Source organism: Myxine glutinosa, chromosome 3 (genome assembly GCF_964187855.1).
Source record: "Myxine glutinosa chromosome 3, kmMyxGlut1.1, whole genome shotgun sequence".
Classification (NCBI taxonomy): domain Eukaryota; kingdom Metazoa; phylum Chordata; class Myxini; order Myxiniformes; family Myxinidae; genus Myxine; species Myxine glutinosa.
In genome coordinates this window covers 47,012,387-47,029,176 of record NC_136263.1, presented here as the reverse complement: position 1 = coordinate 47,029,176, position 16,790 = coordinate 47,012,387, and the positions used below count along the sequence as shown (strand labels likewise).

Here is a 16,790-nt window from a genome sequence, read left to right as displayed (position 1 = left end):
ATGATTGTTATGGGGCCCGCAAGGCTAACCCCCGCTCTAGCAGGGGAAATGGCCTTAAAAGGGATTATTTTTTTTCACAACTGTAACTAAAATAATCAATCAATAAAAACTTTTTTTTGCTCTACAAAAAAAAATGGCACTTCCTCAGATTATATATTTTATCACATTTCTCTGCAACCTGTATTCTATAAAGTATGATATGCAGCTGATGGCATGTGGATTAATAAATGGAATTACAAAAACGAATTAACTTGGCTTTCATGCCGTCAATTAACTCGTAGTACGTATATGTAAAACTAGAACGGCACTCTTCTACGTCGACCGATATGCCTCCACCAACATTATTACATCGTTATACAAACTTGTACCAGGTTGGATTTAAATCCCATCACTGGTTCACAAGTTAATGCAGTAACAGAAGTTTTACCGAATGGGACCTTTGACCTCTTGACCCCATAATGTAATCCATTTATTGTTACATCATTATACATACTTGTAGTACCAAGTTTGACTTATTTCCATTCAGCTGTTCTTAAGTTGTCAGGTTAACAAAAACCTATTAAAGACTCTGACCCTTGACCTCTTGATACTGAAATCTAATCAGTTCATCTTTGCATTATAATACACTAGGGCATTGCCCGTACTATATCTATATCTAAAATTATATCCCCCCCCTCTATTTACATGAAATGGTTTGGTCCATTCGCAAAGCCAAAGCGAACGGCGAACGGCTTGCGAGTACAGTGACAATCCCCCCCCTCTATTTACATGAAATGGTTTGGTCCAAAGCGAACGGCTTCCGGAGTTTGGTAAAGAAATCGCCATCGCGTGCACAAACGCGCAGGAAAGCGAATGAATCGCAAATTAGTTTTAATTAGTTTTAAAACATAGTTTAACGCCAACATAGCGGCAACATAGTTTGCCAACGTGAAATAAATGAATACGCTCTCAAATGTGCCGTCCGAGGCAGCGTGTGTTCGGCACGTTCGGCACACGCGATAACTCGCTGCTCGCTGATTGGTTGAATCGTTTTTTGGACATAGCTCGGTAAGTAATTGTCCGATTAATATGAAACCTTGAAAAGGCACATCCTCGGGTCCCCAGCAATATACCTGGCAAGTTTAAAGTATATCGGACCCGTGGTTGTCGAGAAACAGCGGTCACAGACAAACGTACAAACAAACACACAGAGATTAGTGGAATTATAGATAGATACTTATACCAACTTTGGTCATAATCCCATCAGTGGTTCATAAGTTATCGCAGTAACAGGATTTTTACCGAAAATGACCTCAGACCTTTGACCTCGTGACCCCAAAATCAAATCAGTTCACCTTTTTATCATAATACATACTTGTACCAACTTTGATTAAAATCCCATCACTGGTTCACAAGTTATCACGGGAACTGTATTTTTACCTAACATGACCTTTCCCCTTGTGACCCCAAAATCTAATCAGTTTATCTTTTCCTCATTATGCATACCTGCACCATGTTTGACTTGGATCCCTTCAGCCATTCTCGAGTTATCGCAGTAACGAAAAACTATCACGGACGGACAGACAGCCGTACAGACAACCCGAAAACATAATGCCTCGGGCGATTCTGTCGGCAGAGGTGTAAAAACTGTAAATGTGAAAGCTTTACGACTCTCAATTTGCTCAATTACTTTATCTGTATGCTTTAATCATCAGCATCTGTATGCTTTGATCATTAAGTGAAAGGTAAGATCGGTCCATCAGTCACTTACCTAATAGCATGTCCCTCCGAAGGAAGGAAGATCTGGAAATCATTGGAATTTTGGAGAACATAGAGAAAGCAACACCGCTCATCATGCTTGGAGATGCTGAGAAAAGAGAGGGGGTGGTGTGGAGGGATAAAATATATCTTGAGACAGAAAAAGGGGAACAGATGACTGGATCAAGGCAGTTGTGGGATCATCCCTTGAAATTTGTTTCTAATTCTCAGCATTTCCTAATATGTAGAAATTATATGATAGTTGAATTTTGATTTCATGGTGTAATCCCTATGGTTGTTTTCTTGTATACATGGTCGAGGCTCATGTAAGAGCTAGAGCAGAACAGAGTGGAACCAAAGGCAATGGGGGAATCACCAATCAGCAGAGTAGAGGTGAGAGTGAGATCGAGGGCATGGGGAGAAAGACACATGGGGTGAACAACGGAAGTTCAACACAAATTTCAGACTTGATCTCAGCCTATTGAAATTAGCTGTGTCCAATAAGCTGTATAAATATCGCTATAGCTGTGTCCAATAAGCTGACTCCCATGATAGTTGAGGTATCACCGGTCAACGAGCGTATTATGAGACTGAGGATTCGTCACTCTTTGGGTGTCATCTCCCTGGTCTCTGTATATGCTCTGACTGAGGAAAGTGATCTCACTGTGAAGGAGGCTTTCTACGTCACGCACGAGTCTGTGGTTGATCAGTGCCACAGGAGAGATACTCTTCTAGTCTTGGGGGATTTCAATGCATCGACTGGCACTGACAGGGATGGTTATGAGGCATGCATTGGTCCCCATGGATCTGGGACTGTGAACCAGAATAGCACTAAGTTCCTCGGCTTTGCAAAAAGTCATGGACTTAGGGTGGCTGGCTGGTTTCAGCACCCACAGCATCATTGCTGGACTTTGTATTCCAATGATGGTGGTGTGGCGAAGGAGATTGACCATGTGCTCATTGATTGTCGATGGTGGATGCTCCAGAATTGCAGGATCTACCTGAGTGCTCAGTTCCTTAACACTGACCACAGGCTTGTTGTAGCAACTCTTAAGTTGAAGCTCAAATCCAAGAGAATGCTATCATCACAGCCTAGGCTGTATGTGGGCAAGTTAAGGAGGAGAGGGTAGCTGAGGAGATTGCGAGTAGGTTGAGTGGGGTTTGGGGGGGGGGGGGTGGATGCTTCGGGGGATCCTGAGGAGTTGTGGAGTGCCTTCAAGACCACCATCCTTGATGTTGACAGTGGCCGTCTTGGAACCCACCGTCAGGTGAAGAGGAACTTTGTCTCTCAGGAGACGCTTGATACCATCGACCAAGGTCGCAGGGCCAGGCTCGATGGCAGAGCTGAACTGTTCCGGGAGCTGAGGCATAAAACTGTACGCTCGCTGAGGACGGACAAGGAGGCCTATGTGCGAGGAATCTGTGAAAGGGTAGAGCATCACTTGTGGACATGCGATTCTCGTCCTGCTTTGATTTTGTCCAGGTCTGCAGAGAGTGAGGAGGCTGCAGACTGTCGATCTGAGGGATGAGGTATGGAGCGGCAGAGAGTGGAGTCATCAGCAAAGAGACAGAGAGGATTTTCCAGAGAGTCGGAGAGATCATTGATGCAGACCAGAAAAAGCACAGGGCCCAGAACACTGCCTTGGGGAACTCCAGCCTGAACAGGAAGGGGAGATGAGAGAAATAGGTCCGCAAGTCATGCGTGGATATTTCCATGGATGCCATAGGAGGAGAGTTTTGTGAGCAGAGCGGGGTGCCAGACCATTTCGAAGGCACGTGATATGTCGAAGGAGACAGCTCTGATTTCCTGTTTGACATTGAGGACCTCCATCCATTGTGGAGACAGCAGAAGCACCATGTCCAGAGTAGAGTGACCTGGTCTGAAGTATTTGAGGGACAGAGCACAGACAGGGCTGGGGGGGGGGGGGGGCTCGACCAGAGAGGAGTCGGTAGACGACAGAAAGACCACCAACCTGCCTGCTGTGAGTGAGTGAAAGGCCCTCAGAGTTAGCTTCATCGCGGGAGATTCCAATGATTCTGAAAGCTTTGGTTTCAACAGCGTGAAGACGAGCTATGTGTGAGGCAGGTGCACCAGCCCAGAGGGGAGACCAGTATTCCATTTAGCTGCGGATGAAAGCCGTCTTTGGCGTGAGGAGCTCAGGTGTGCCAAGGAAGGATTTCGCAGGATGGAGGCTGCCCAGTCGGCGACTGGCTTTGGAGGCCAGCTTGGAAATATGGTTTTCCCAGGAAAGATCATGGGAGATTGTGAGACCCAAGAGCTTGTGTGACAGAACTTATTGGAAAGGATTGTTGAGAAAGTAGATGGGAGGGTTGTCCAGATGTTCTTTTCAGAGAGACATCGTAAGAGTGTGAGATTTGTCAGGATTGAAAGACATGTTCCACTTGTTTGACCAGTCTGTGATTTTGTCCAGGTCTGCAGAGAGTGAGGAGGCTGCAGACTGTCGATCTAAGGGATGAGGTATCGAGCGACAGAGAGTGGAGTCATCAGCAAAGAGATAGAGAGGATTTTCCAGAGAGTCGGAGACATCATTGATGAAGACCAGAAAAAGCACAGGGCCCAGAACACTGACTTGGGGAACTCCAGCCTGAACAGGAAGGGGAGATGAGAGAAATAAGTCCACAAGTCATGCGTGGATATTTCCATGGATGCCATAGGAGGAGAGTTTTGTGAGCAGAGCGGGGTGCCAGACCATATCGAAGGCACGTGATATGTCAAGGGAGACAGCTCTGATTTCCTGTTTGACATTGAGGACCTCCATCCATTGTGGAGACAGCAGAAGCAGCATGTCCAGAGTAGAGTGACCTGGTCTGAATCCAAATTGATGATCAGAGATCAAGCCATTGGAGACTAGGAAGCATTTGATATCCAAAGCAATGATGGATTCCATGACTTTGCTGATAATTGGGAGCAGGCTGATTGGTCTGTAGTTGCAAGGATCTGTGTTGGCACCTTTTTGTGTGAAGCAGTAATGTTGGCTGATCTCCAAGCTGATGGCAGATGACCTTGAGCAAAAGAGAGGGCGAAAAGAACAGAGAGAGGGTGTGAAAGAGCGGCAGAGCAGGATTTTAGGACCCGTGGGCTGATGCCGTCTGGTCCAGTTGCAGAATCAGAGTCGAGGATTGACAGAAACTTCTCCACCTTGTCAGGAGAGAAGAACACAAAGTCCAGGAGCAGCTGGGTACGACTGGGTATGGTCGGTATAGAGAGAGACGGGTTTGGGACACAAGATTTTGAGGCAAACGCAGAGTTGAGGCATTCAGCTTTTTCACGTGCGGAGACAGCTGTGTAGCCATTTGAGGTTAGGGAGGGGATGGAGTGGGAACAAACACCAGAAACAGATTTGACAAGACGCCACCAGGATTTGGAGGAGGGAGACAGGTTTGAGAGTTCACTCTTGAGAGTAGAGAGATATTATTTCCTGGCTCTCCTGAGGGGAGACACACACTTGTTCCGCTTTGTGAAAGGAAATGAGATTGCCTTCCGTTGGATTTGCCTTCCAGGAGACGAAGGCAAGTAGTTTCAGGGCAACTGCCTCACCACAAGATTCCGTGTACCATGGACGGGAGGAAGGGTATGACAACTGAAGACAGGATGGCATAAATCTGTGCATGAGAGAGAGAGAGAGCAGTTTACTTTGGAAGAATTCCCAGGATGAGTTGATGTCAGAGGCAGTAGAGATGGGAGACCAGTCCAGATGATTTATAGCTGCTTGAAGACCGTGCCAATTGGCCTGAGTGAAATGCCAGACTCGTCGGCGCTGAGGAGGCTCCCTGAGAATGGCCAGAGAGATGTCCACTTTAACAAGCATATGGGCAGATGAACCGATTGGAGCAGAAGAAGAGCACCAGACATTTGCACGGAAGTTTGTCAAAACAAGTCTAGAAGAGAAGATGCCCCATTGACTGATATCCGGGTCGGGAAATTGACAGATTGTGTCAGTCCCAGTGAGTCGCAGAAGTCCTTTGCTGAGGTGCCATGGCTGGTGAGAGCCAGCCAGCTCGCATGATGACAGTTGAAATCACGACATATGAGGAAGAGAGAGTTGGGATGAGTAGATAGAAGTTGGTCCATGTTATCAGACAGTGAGATGTATATGGAGTCATCACTGTTTGGTGGATGGTAAAACACACATATGAACAAAAGGTGGGAGCGAAGGGGAAGCCGTAGCCAGAGGTACTACTGGGGGTGAGGTGGAGAGAGGGCAGTGCAGGGAGAGTGAGGAAGAGAGTTTTTGATGAAGATAGCAACCCCACCTCCAGGACGATGCTCAGTTCTATCATACCGGAGGAGGGAGTAACCAGGGAGAGACATTAAGGTATCAGAGACATCTGGAAGGAGGATTTAAATATCTTGTATGAACTACTCGTGTATTTATTTGTGTTTTTTAAAGTCAAAATCAAATACTGCACTGATTAAAAACTGATAGTGGAAGGCAAGCACTCACCTGACCCCCCGGATTTCAGATGCCTCAATGGTCCACTCTGTAACCTTCATCTGGAAAATGTTTAAATAAAAAATCATTGCCATCATTAGTTTTTGACTTGAATCCCTCACCAGCATTTCAGCTCCAACAGATTTAAAATTCCCATCACCTGAATCCACTATCTACCACCTAAAGGGAAATTAAACTCAAATTCCAAAAAAGGAAAACATCTGACAATTAGCTGTGAAACAGTATATGTAAATGAATGAATTTCCCAAATTTCTGTGGCTGGATCCATGTCTTGCCTTTGCAGGTCCATGATTGACTGTAGCAAGCATATGATGTTTCACAGCCAATCACAGAACTACAAAAGCATGGCATTAGCTGTCTCCACATAAATTACTTGGAAATTCACAAAGTTGTATTTGTCACCTAATGGTTCACTAACCCGTGCCGCACCCAGTGGGAGACGGGGTTTTGCAATCACTTCTGTATGTCAATGTGTGTCTGCCTGCGTGCGTGTCTGTCCAGGCCATAACTGTTTTACCATCTGAGCTTTTGTCATCAAATTTTCAACAAAGCTTTATTATGAGAATATGGAAAAGACAAATTAATAACTTAGTCAAAAGGTCCAAGGTCAATGTCACCTAAAATCATAAATTTTCATCCAATTGAACTGTAATTTAAAAAAATATTGCATATTCGGTTATTGAATTGGTTCATCAATCAAAAACGAGAAGCGGATTGTTTTTATTTTATTTTTAAGATCAAAAGGTCAAAGGTCGAGGTTGCAGAAAATCGTCAAGTTTCATCCGATGTCCCTGAAATTTTGAGAATTTGCATATTGGGTCACTGAATTTGTTCACCAATCAAAATCTAAAGGCCAATTGTTTTTTTTTTTAGATCAAAAGGTCAGAGGTCAAGGTTGCATAAAATCATCAATTTTTTGTATTTTTACCTCAGCCACCGAAGGTTGGTGGAGGGTAATGCTTACACCCTGTCTGTTTGTCTGTCTGCATTTCTGTCCGTGAACAGGTCATCTCAAAAAGTTGTGGACGGATTCAGATGAAATTTGGTGGCCATGTTGGGCGTGTGACAAGGAGGAATTGATTAGATTTTGGTGAAGATCCAGATCCGAGAATGATTTTTTTAGTGATTCTTCACCATTGAGTGATTGGGCCAAAAATGATATACAACATGATGTTTCAAAAAGTTTTGGACGGATTATGACAAAACTTGGTGGACGAGTTGGTTAGGTGACAAGAACAAGCCGATTCGACTTTGGGTCAGGTCTGGATCCAGATCCGGCCTCTTGGTGAGATACAAAGCATAAACTGTTCAGCTTAGCAGAGGTAAGCGCTCTACCGTGTGCCATTCTAGTATTTATCTGTTTTGTCATGTTTCACACATGGAAGAAGAAGAAGTCTGAATTCAAAGTGGACACAGCTGGGCTTTGCATTTTCATATGCTTTCTAGTTACTTATACAATCATATCAAATTATACAATCAATGAATATCAACCCAATTAATTATCAGTTTTTGATGTTTTTGGTTAAATTTCCCAATAATTACCACCATTTCCATTATTTCCCACAAATATGTGCCTCATGTTCATGGCTTATAACAAGTCGTTACCGTGTCTGTTGGAGCAATAAGCCACAATAGCACTGAGCGCTCTTCAGTTTCACTGTTAACAGCCACGTAACCTGGTAGATATTCTCCGGCCGGCTCTTGAATGAGAACCTGTGGAGAGAAGCTACAATATGCCTCATCTTTACATGGCGTCACCACTCAACGTTCTTCATAAAGCAATCATGTGTTTACCGGAAATCGAAGTGCAGTGATAGGCTCCATGCCTCTGCTCGTCTCTGCCATGAAATCGATCCAGAAGTCCAGTGGGGCAGGCCTTGCCGAAGAGTGGCCTGATGAGATCCCCTGGTCTTTCTTCATATAATACAGAATCAGCTGTCCATTTTCCACCACAGAGTGCATATACCTGCAGGGAGGCACATCCTATATTGCTGAGATAATCCAGGAAACAGAACTCTCATCGAATCTTGACAGACTGCCAGGCTTATGTGGACGGAATCAACAGGATGTTGACCGAGGTGTGCGAACTGCCATGATAAACAGGTTGCTGACGTTGAGCGATAATCCTTCATAGGAGCAGAATTAAAAGAAAAGTTAAACAGTAGTCTTCACCAGCAAGAATAGCTCTTCATTCTGCCAGGCATATGTATTTACGGCCTGCAAATGTATTTACCCCCAACCAATATTGCCACACTTAGATGAATTACGAATTATATAGCAACAATATTTCCAAATGAACTTTTTTTATTCATAACTGAAGACATCAAACTAAAAACACTTATAGTTGAAGGAGGTCACATGTCGGGAATACCTGCAATAAACATGTACAAATCAAAATTCACTGGTTGAAAAAGTATTCAGCCCCTTAGGTCAGTACTTGGTGGAAACACCTTTTGCAGCAATGACTGCTATGAGTCTTTTTTGGTCAGTCTCTACCAGCTTTGCTCAGTGAGATGGTGAAATCTTTACCCATTCTTCACGTGAAAATTGTTCTAGTTCTGCCAAGTTTGATGGGGATCATCGATGGACTGCAATCTTCAAGTCTCGCCATCAACGTTCAGTTGGTAGAAAGACCTTCCTTGGCATACCTGAACGCCTATCCACCTACAAGGCCTTCATCTGCAGGTTGATCGAGTACTTCCCTTCCCTCTGGGCTGACTCCCCTGCCTCACACCTTGCCCAGTTTGATGCCGTGGAAACCAAGACCTTCAAGATTATTGGAATCTCCCAAGATGAAGCTGTCTATGGGTCTGTAGTCTCTCTGTCTTCTATCACCTCCTTTATGGTCCTGCAACATCTGCTCTTTCCATACTTTGTCCCCCCATGTTTCTGCAGGCCACACACAGTCCACCATCAACCCTTTTCTGGTGAAACTACCTAAATCCAAGATCACGGCTCACCTTCACTCATTCATTTCTCTTTTCTCCCACCTGTGTATCCAGTTTCCACATTCTCTTCAATCTCATTCTTCCCTCCAGATCCTCTAGACAGATGTTGATCATCATCTCAAATCGTCCCCAATCAAAAAACATCTTTTATACCTTTGTTGACCCCACCCCAATCCCTCCTCCTTCCAATTTTCCCTACTGAGAGTTTCCTTCTGTGTCTGTCTTGTCTACCCTAAGCATCCTCTCCTGCACTTCATTCCTCCTCACACCCATTGTTTGGCCAAGTCTGCCTCTATCTTGGCCTTCAACTCTGATGTTGGTGTTCCCCCTCTCTACTGCTCTTTTTGTCCCGTTGTGTCCCGATCCATTCAATGAACTAATTCTAGCTCTTCCACGAGCCTCGGCTAGGTATTAAAAAATAAATCAAAAAGCTCCTTGGCCTTCATATTTGCGTTGTTAGTTGACCAAATCAGATGCACCTTAAAACTCCTTAGACAAGTTGGGGAGCTTAATTTTTAGGTTAAACCACTGATTACATACAGGTGAAACCGATAACACTTATTTTGTAATCTTTCAAATAAACAGTTTGCTCCTGAAGTGATTTAGAGTTAATTAGGTAAAGGGTTTCAAAATACTTATGCAACTGAGAATCATCTGATTTTCTCTGTTAATCTCAGTTATTCACATTTCATCTGCATTTTTTGAGCTTCATCACTTTGGAGTAGTTTGTGAAGACTATATATTAAGCTTGATTTGAAAGTAACATGAAATAAGCTCAATTGGCATCAATATGTGAAAACTTTGGAGGGAGGTGAATACTTTTGCAGGCCATTGTATGTGCTTGCCTTCATCAAATTCTGAGAAACTATCATCACAGCAATGTAGCAACAAACTAACTGAATAGCCCTAACCCTGATAGCCCTGCCCCTTACTAAGGTTAGCATGGGATATATGAATGAATGAATGATCGTTTTAAGGCCATTTTCCCCGCTAGAGCGGGGGTTAGCCTTGCGGGCCCCATGACAATCATGGTTCCCTGTTTGAGGCAATGTTTGTATGGCCGGATGCCCTTCCTGACGCCAACCCTTGGTCGCCTCTTACGATGCGCAGGGATACGGTGTACCTATTCTAAGCTGGGGTACACACCCGGATCATTCATCCCAGAAAGCTGGTACTCAATTTGCCGACCTCGGAAGGATGACAGGCTGAGTCAACCCCCCTGGCGTTAATTCAGCGATCGACCGGGATTCGAACCCAGGATCCTAGGATCCCAAGCCGGCACCCTAACCGCTAAGCAACCACCAGGGATAACATACGTCATTATTCCTCACCAGCTGGGAGGGTGGAGGTGGTAAAGCTTTTCTGCAGCATTCACCACTTTAGCATAGTCTCCAGCCAGTAGACTAACGCCAATGAACAGGCCAACATCCCAGTAGCTCCGAATCCGTTCGAGGCCACCTTGTCGGCCCAACAAACTGTTCAGTTTAATGCCTGAAACAACAAAACAAATAATAACAACCAAGAAAGAAAAAAAGTCTCTGAGCAGAAGAAGCAGTTTTGTGAGCGAGCATGCAGGCATCTAAGGATTTTGATGATTAAAAAAAAAAAAAATCTCAAGAAAGTAATTTCTGAAACCAGGCACTGGGATTATCACCAATCCTGCTGAGTTCTGATGCCGAGTTGAATGTCTCTCCTCGTGCGACGAGAAGAGAGGAAAGGTGCACACCAGCATATAAACTTGGCTCCAGCTCAAACCCCTTCCGATACCTAGTATGTGGAAAGGCCAGTGAGATTACAGGTAAATAAAAATGGTGGTGGCGTGGTGGGTGGGTGTTGACATCAGGGAATTAGAAAGGAAAACACACACCAGTGTATCGCTTTATCCCGACTTTCAATGTCTTGATAGTTTGATTTGAGGAAGTTGTCTTTGTAGATGCGCCCACAAAGGCAGTACATGTCTGAAGGAGGTTGGTTGCAGCCAGAAAGGACAGCCAGCATGACAGACAAGGCCTTGTCTCTGTCACCAAGCTCTCCTCGCCTAAAAGTAGATATTAGGAAATATTAAAAAATAAATTAGATATTAGAGGTCATGTTTGGCCATCAGAGCCGATGATAATGCAAATGTACATGTAAAATATGGCAAGGTAAAATAGGTAATAATATAGCAACAATAAGTGAGGGTTCTCGAAAACAACCACGGTTCCCGAAAAAGGCCAACCCCCGCTTTGCGGGGAAAAATGGCCTCTAAAGGTGTTTTTTTTTTTTTTTTTTTAAGTGAGGGAGATTGGCAAAGTCAGCCCACAGAATCTTGTTTCTCACAGTCTGAGAGTCCTTTAGGTGCTTTTTTGCAAACTCCAAGGGGGCTTTCATGTGTCTTTCACTAAGGAGAGGCTTCCGTCTGGCCACTCTGCCATAAAGCCAAGATCGGTGGAGTGTTGCAGTGATGGTTGTCTTTCTCGAAGTTTCTCCCATCGCCACACAGGATCTCTGGAGCTCAGCCAGAGTGACCATCGGGTTCTTGGTCACCTCTGTTACCAAGGCCCTTCTTCCCCGATTGCTCAGTTTGGCCGGGCGCCCAGCTCTAAGAAGAGTCCTGGTTGTTCCAAACTTCTTCCATTTAAGAATTATATGGAGGCCAATGTGCTCTTGGGAACCTTCAATGCAGCAGAGATTTTTTGTAGCCTTCCCCAGATCTGTGCCTCGACACAATCCTATATATGAGCTCTGCAGGCAGTTCCTTCGACCTCATGGCTTGGTTTTTGCTCTGATATGCATTGTCAGCTGTGAGACCTTATATAGACAGGTGTGTGCCTTTCCAAATCATGTCCAATCAATTGAATTTACCACAGGTGGACTCCAATCAAGGTGTAGAAACATCTCAAAGATGATCAAGAGAAATGGGAGGCACCTGAGCTAAATTTCAAGTATCATAGCAAAGGGTATGAATACTTATGTAAATGTGATATTTCAGATTTTTCTTTTTAATAATTTGCAAAACTTTCTAAAATCCTGTTTTCTCTTTGTCATTATGGGGTATTGAGTGTAGATTGATGAGGGAAAAAATGAATTTAAACGATTTCAGCATAAGGCTGCAACATAACAAAATGTGAAAAAAGTGAAGGGGTCTGAATACTTTCTTAATGCACTGTACATAATTATAGATAATGGAATTATTTATTCCAACTTCTTTCCTGGAAGTCTTTGCAGTGTTCATATGTTTTATACCTCTCCCACCTCCCCCCAAGCCCTCCCCCTCCCACATTTCTCCCGATGTCCCTGCTCTCAAATGTTGTGTTTGTGTCGTTCCCCCTCTCTCCCCATCATGTCTACCGCTCCCCTTGTTTTGTGTTTTGTGTGTCGGTTTGACTTTTAGTGTGATTAATGTTAGCTCTTTCACGAGCCTCGATGTTGTATCCCCCCCCAAAAAAAAAAAAAAAAAAAAAAAAAAAAAATTGCATCCCATGGCAAGGTGTGGGACATTTTGCCCTAAAAATTCCCGGGTGACTGTGGAGAGAAAAGTGCCGACACTAGAGGCCGCCACTGGCACATAGCGTATTCCAGGAAGTCACTTCCTCTCAAGGTCAGTCAATGCTTGTGTTTGTCTGAAGTTAAATTGTGTGTCGTTGGTTGTTATCTCCATATGTGGGTTTCAGAAGGTGGAACGGAGCCCTCCCAGGTCTCAAATGACCCATCTTCATGTGTGCATGTGTATTCGAGTGCGTGCACGTATGTATGTGTGTGCGTGCGTGCAAGTTGCTGTTGTTGGCTACTACTATCTCAACATGTGCGTAGGTTTCAGGAGATGGAACAGAGATCTACCAGGTTTCAAAGTATCTACCTCCAGTGTGTGTGTGTGTGTGTGTGTGTGTGTGTGTGTGTGTGTGTGTGTGTGTGTGTGTGTATGTGGTCTTCCTTCCGAGCCTTAGAAACCATATAAAACGAAGATGTATACACCTTTAAAATCCAGAATCGATTATTGTACACTGCTCCTTTCCTATGCCATCCCCAGGCGCTCCATGACGTCATTGCCAGGCACTGAAGGGGGCCTGGCAATGACGCGCGCTGAAAGGGAATACTCAGTTTTCACTCCGGTTGTTTGTTTTCTTGCTTGTTTATCCGGGCCATATCTCAGCCATCCTTTGAGCTAGGAAGCTGAAATTTCGGCACAATAGTGAGCAAGTACTTTGGCAAAAACGTTATTTTTGTTTTTTGATTAATCAATTAATTGATTACTTATTTAATTATTATCGATAAATTCAGTACTTATTTATTTCCTTTCTTTTCTGGACATTATCTCAGGCACCTTTTGAGTTAGGAAGCTGATATTTGGACATGACAATGACCAAGTGATTTGGCTGCAAAAGGTATTTTTCATTTATTGATGAATCAATTAATCGATTAATTATTTAATTATTCGATTAATGATTTGATTAATTAATTTGTTTAATTACAGCTTCGGGTGAAACGGTGGTGGTTTAGGTATTCTATTGGCAATCGATTAATTGTTTAATTATTTTATGATTATTATTTATTTATTTTCATTATTAATCATTTATTTATTTTCTTTCTCATCTGGGCAATATCTCAGGTACCTTTTGAGCTAGGAAGCTGATATTTGGACATGACAGTTACCAAGTGATGTGGCTCTAAGGATATTTTTGATTTATTGATTCATCAATTAATCGATTAATTATTTGTTGATCAATCAATTTATTATTATTTATTTTCGATTAATGGCTTATTTAATTAATTTTCAAAAAGTTACAGCTTCGGATGAAGCACTGGTGGTTTCGGTATGCTATTAGCCAATTGATTAAGAAAATATTTTGTGATCATTGTTTATTGATTTTAATTATGCAATTAATCAATCAATTATTGTACGCCTCTCCCTCCCAATACAGTCTCTATGAGCTCGAGAATATTTAATTATTTGGCATGGGGGCGGTATACTTTGAATGTATCTGTACTTGTTTTTACTTTTTTCATATTTGCCTTAAAGTGGTTTGTCTATGTGTAAGAATGGTCCTTTATTTATTTCTACCCATCTGACTGATCGTGACTGTTCAAGCTCATTTATTTACATTGGCACAGATAGAAGTCACGAACAGTAGAACGATTGAGAGCCTGAGATCCTTGTAGGTGAGAAACATTTGACCCATTAATTTAATTGCAGCGAACATGGGCTATTACTCGACTCAAAGTAGCTCGATCCTGACAATCCACCATGCTCCAAAGGGGACTTTAATCCTGACAAGGTGGGGTGCAGCAGCATCTTGTGGAACTCCACACCAACAGAATCCAAATCCAATTTATTAGCGACTAAAGTACCACAAGTGGCAAATTTAAAAGTAAATATACAGGTTTGATGTGCTGTGTTGTGCCTAAAGGCAGACACGTTAAATATTCTTCTAGTTCTTGAGCAATGTTTTGAAAAGCTGTCTCAGAACGGTTCTTCTTCACCACTGCTTGTGAAACGCCACTGGTCTCGTGCACCTGAAGCTATTTTTCACGCATCGCCTCACTCCCTAATTGTCCAGTTGCCATTGTGTAACCCGTGCTTCTCTCGGGTAATCCACGTGCGCGGGTGTTCATTTTACCACGTGAATGAAGCCCACGGTTCAGGCAGCAAGCTTGCTTTTTGATTTGCATATACATTATTTGGTTGCTTGTTTTGACCGAGCTAATTTATCACGAGTGGTGCACATTTCAACCCTAATTATATCAACCTCGGGTGTGCAGAAGTATTGAAATTCGATTCAAATTTCACGGCTCTTTTCATGTACTGAACTAAATTTGACGTACGATATGATTTGGCCCGTTTGACATTCCCATGTCACCCCATGTATACTGGACATTATACTGTGTATTCGACCAATGTGCTTAAAATTCACATAACAGTCCACCGATGTCTCATAGGCCTGCATATGGAATATGTACAAGCTCATCAATGATCCACAGATCACTGTTCTTTTTTTTAAAAACAAAAACAAGAATATTCTTGCTCATTCGGTTTTTGGCACTTCTCAGGTTATGTATGTACCAATGATCCAAAATGCTTTAAGTGGAACGTTATTGGGGAAAAAGTAATTACAGAAAGCATCTGTGGGTGTAACGTAGAGAATTCTGGCTGGTTCCAGTAATCAGGCAGCAGAATAAAGCAGCAGTGCCGCTTCCCATAGCAAGCTTCTTGCAAAACAGGTGGAGGTAATTCTTTTGGAGTCATTACTACATTGACAGTACTGAAATTAATCACGAGCAAATGCAATCATCTCCATGATATAGCTTTCTCGTAGTTGTTGTTGAACCCCTTTCTCATCACTTATCGCAGCACGTTGGAGCTCTGTGGCACACACTCTCTTTTCTCTTTATAACTAAAATCCAATTACCATGTTTGCACAAAAGCTGTTTCACACGTGATGCGTTTAGCTGATTGCCTCACATAAAATAAAAGACTGCACGGAGAAAGGAAAACGCATTAAAATAGCACGGCACTCGATATAACGCATACCTCCGCCAGGCTGAACAGTTTACGTTTTGTATCCCACTGGTGGGCCGGATCTGCATCCGGACCTGAACCGAAATCGAATCGGCTTGTTCTTGTCACCTCACCAACTCAACCACGAAGTTTCATTCCACAACGGTTTCAAATATTGTGCAATATATAATTTTTGGCCATCTCTCATTGGTGAGGAATCACTTTGTGAAATTAAAAATACCGTATCTGGATCTTCAATAAAGTCAAATAAATTTGTCCATGTCACACACCCAACCAGTCCACCAAGTTTCATCTGAATCGGTCCGTAACATTTTGAGATATCGTGCTGGATATCATTTTGACCGTCACACTGAATGGTGAAAAATCACTGAAAAAATTATAGTATCCGGATCAAGTATTCGGATATTCACCAAAATCGAATCGATTTGTCCTTGTCATACGCCTAAGCCTGGTGTTGGCTTAGCGGTTAGGGTGCCGGCTTGGGATCCTAGGATCCTGGGTTCGAATCCCGGTCAAACAACAACAACATGCATTTTAAAGGCCATTTTCCCTGCTAGAGCGGGTGTTAGCCTTGCGGTCCCCATGACAATCTTCTCCATTTTGCCCTATTTTCTGCATCTCTCCTTGTTAACCCCCTTGCCCGCATTTCTTCTTCCACCATCTTTAGCAAAGTCTTTCTCGGTCTTCTCCATCTTCTACTTCCTTCTACATTCATTTCCATCACTCTTCTCAACCAGTCACTTTCATCCTTCCTCAACACATGACCAAACCATCTCAACCTGTTCCTCTTCACAGCATCAATCACAGGCTCTATTCCCATCATCTTTCGCAATTCATCATTTGTCTTCCTCTCTCTCAACGATACTCCACACATCCGTCGAACCATTCGCATTTCCACCCTTTCCAACCTTCGTTGCTGCTCTACGTTCATTACCCATGTCTCGCTCCCATAAATCATAACACTTCTCACACATGCAGCATACACCTTTCCCTTCAGCTTCAACGACACTCCCCTCATCATCAGCACGCCACTCAATTCCCGAAACTTCTTCCATGCACATCTCACTCGAGCAACCGTTGCCGAGTCTGATCCACCTTCTCCATTCAGCATGTCTCCGAGGTAGCAAAATGTTT

At 43.3% G+C, this 16,790-nt stretch overlaps 1 protein-coding gene across 1 annotated transcript in view; it reads right to left on the bottom strand.

Annotated features, from left to right (window-relative positions):
- The window catches only part of LOC137423621 (mitogen-activated protein kinase kinase kinase 15), a 67,338-nt gene that overhangs the window by 29,106 nt on the left and 21,442 nt on the right, over nucleotides 1-16,790 (bottom strand). The window contains exons 6-12 of the mRNA XM_068110973.2: nucleotides 11,028-11,198; nucleotides 10,815-10,927; nucleotides 10,492-10,651; nucleotides 8,007-8,178; nucleotides 7,818-7,925; nucleotides 6,204-6,253; nucleotides 1,751-1,846 (exon numbers count right to left, since the gene is read on the bottom strand). Coding sequence (XP_067967074.2) covers nucleotides 1,751-1,846; nucleotides 6,204-6,253; nucleotides 7,818-7,925; nucleotides 8,007-8,178; nucleotides 10,492-10,651; nucleotides 10,815-10,927; nucleotides 11,028-11,198 — 870 coding nt within the window. The remainder of the gene's footprint in view (nucleotides 1-1,750; nucleotides 1,847-6,203; nucleotides 6,254-7,817; nucleotides 7,926-8,006; nucleotides 8,179-10,491; nucleotides 10,652-10,814; nucleotides 10,928-11,027; nucleotides 11,199-16,790) is intronic.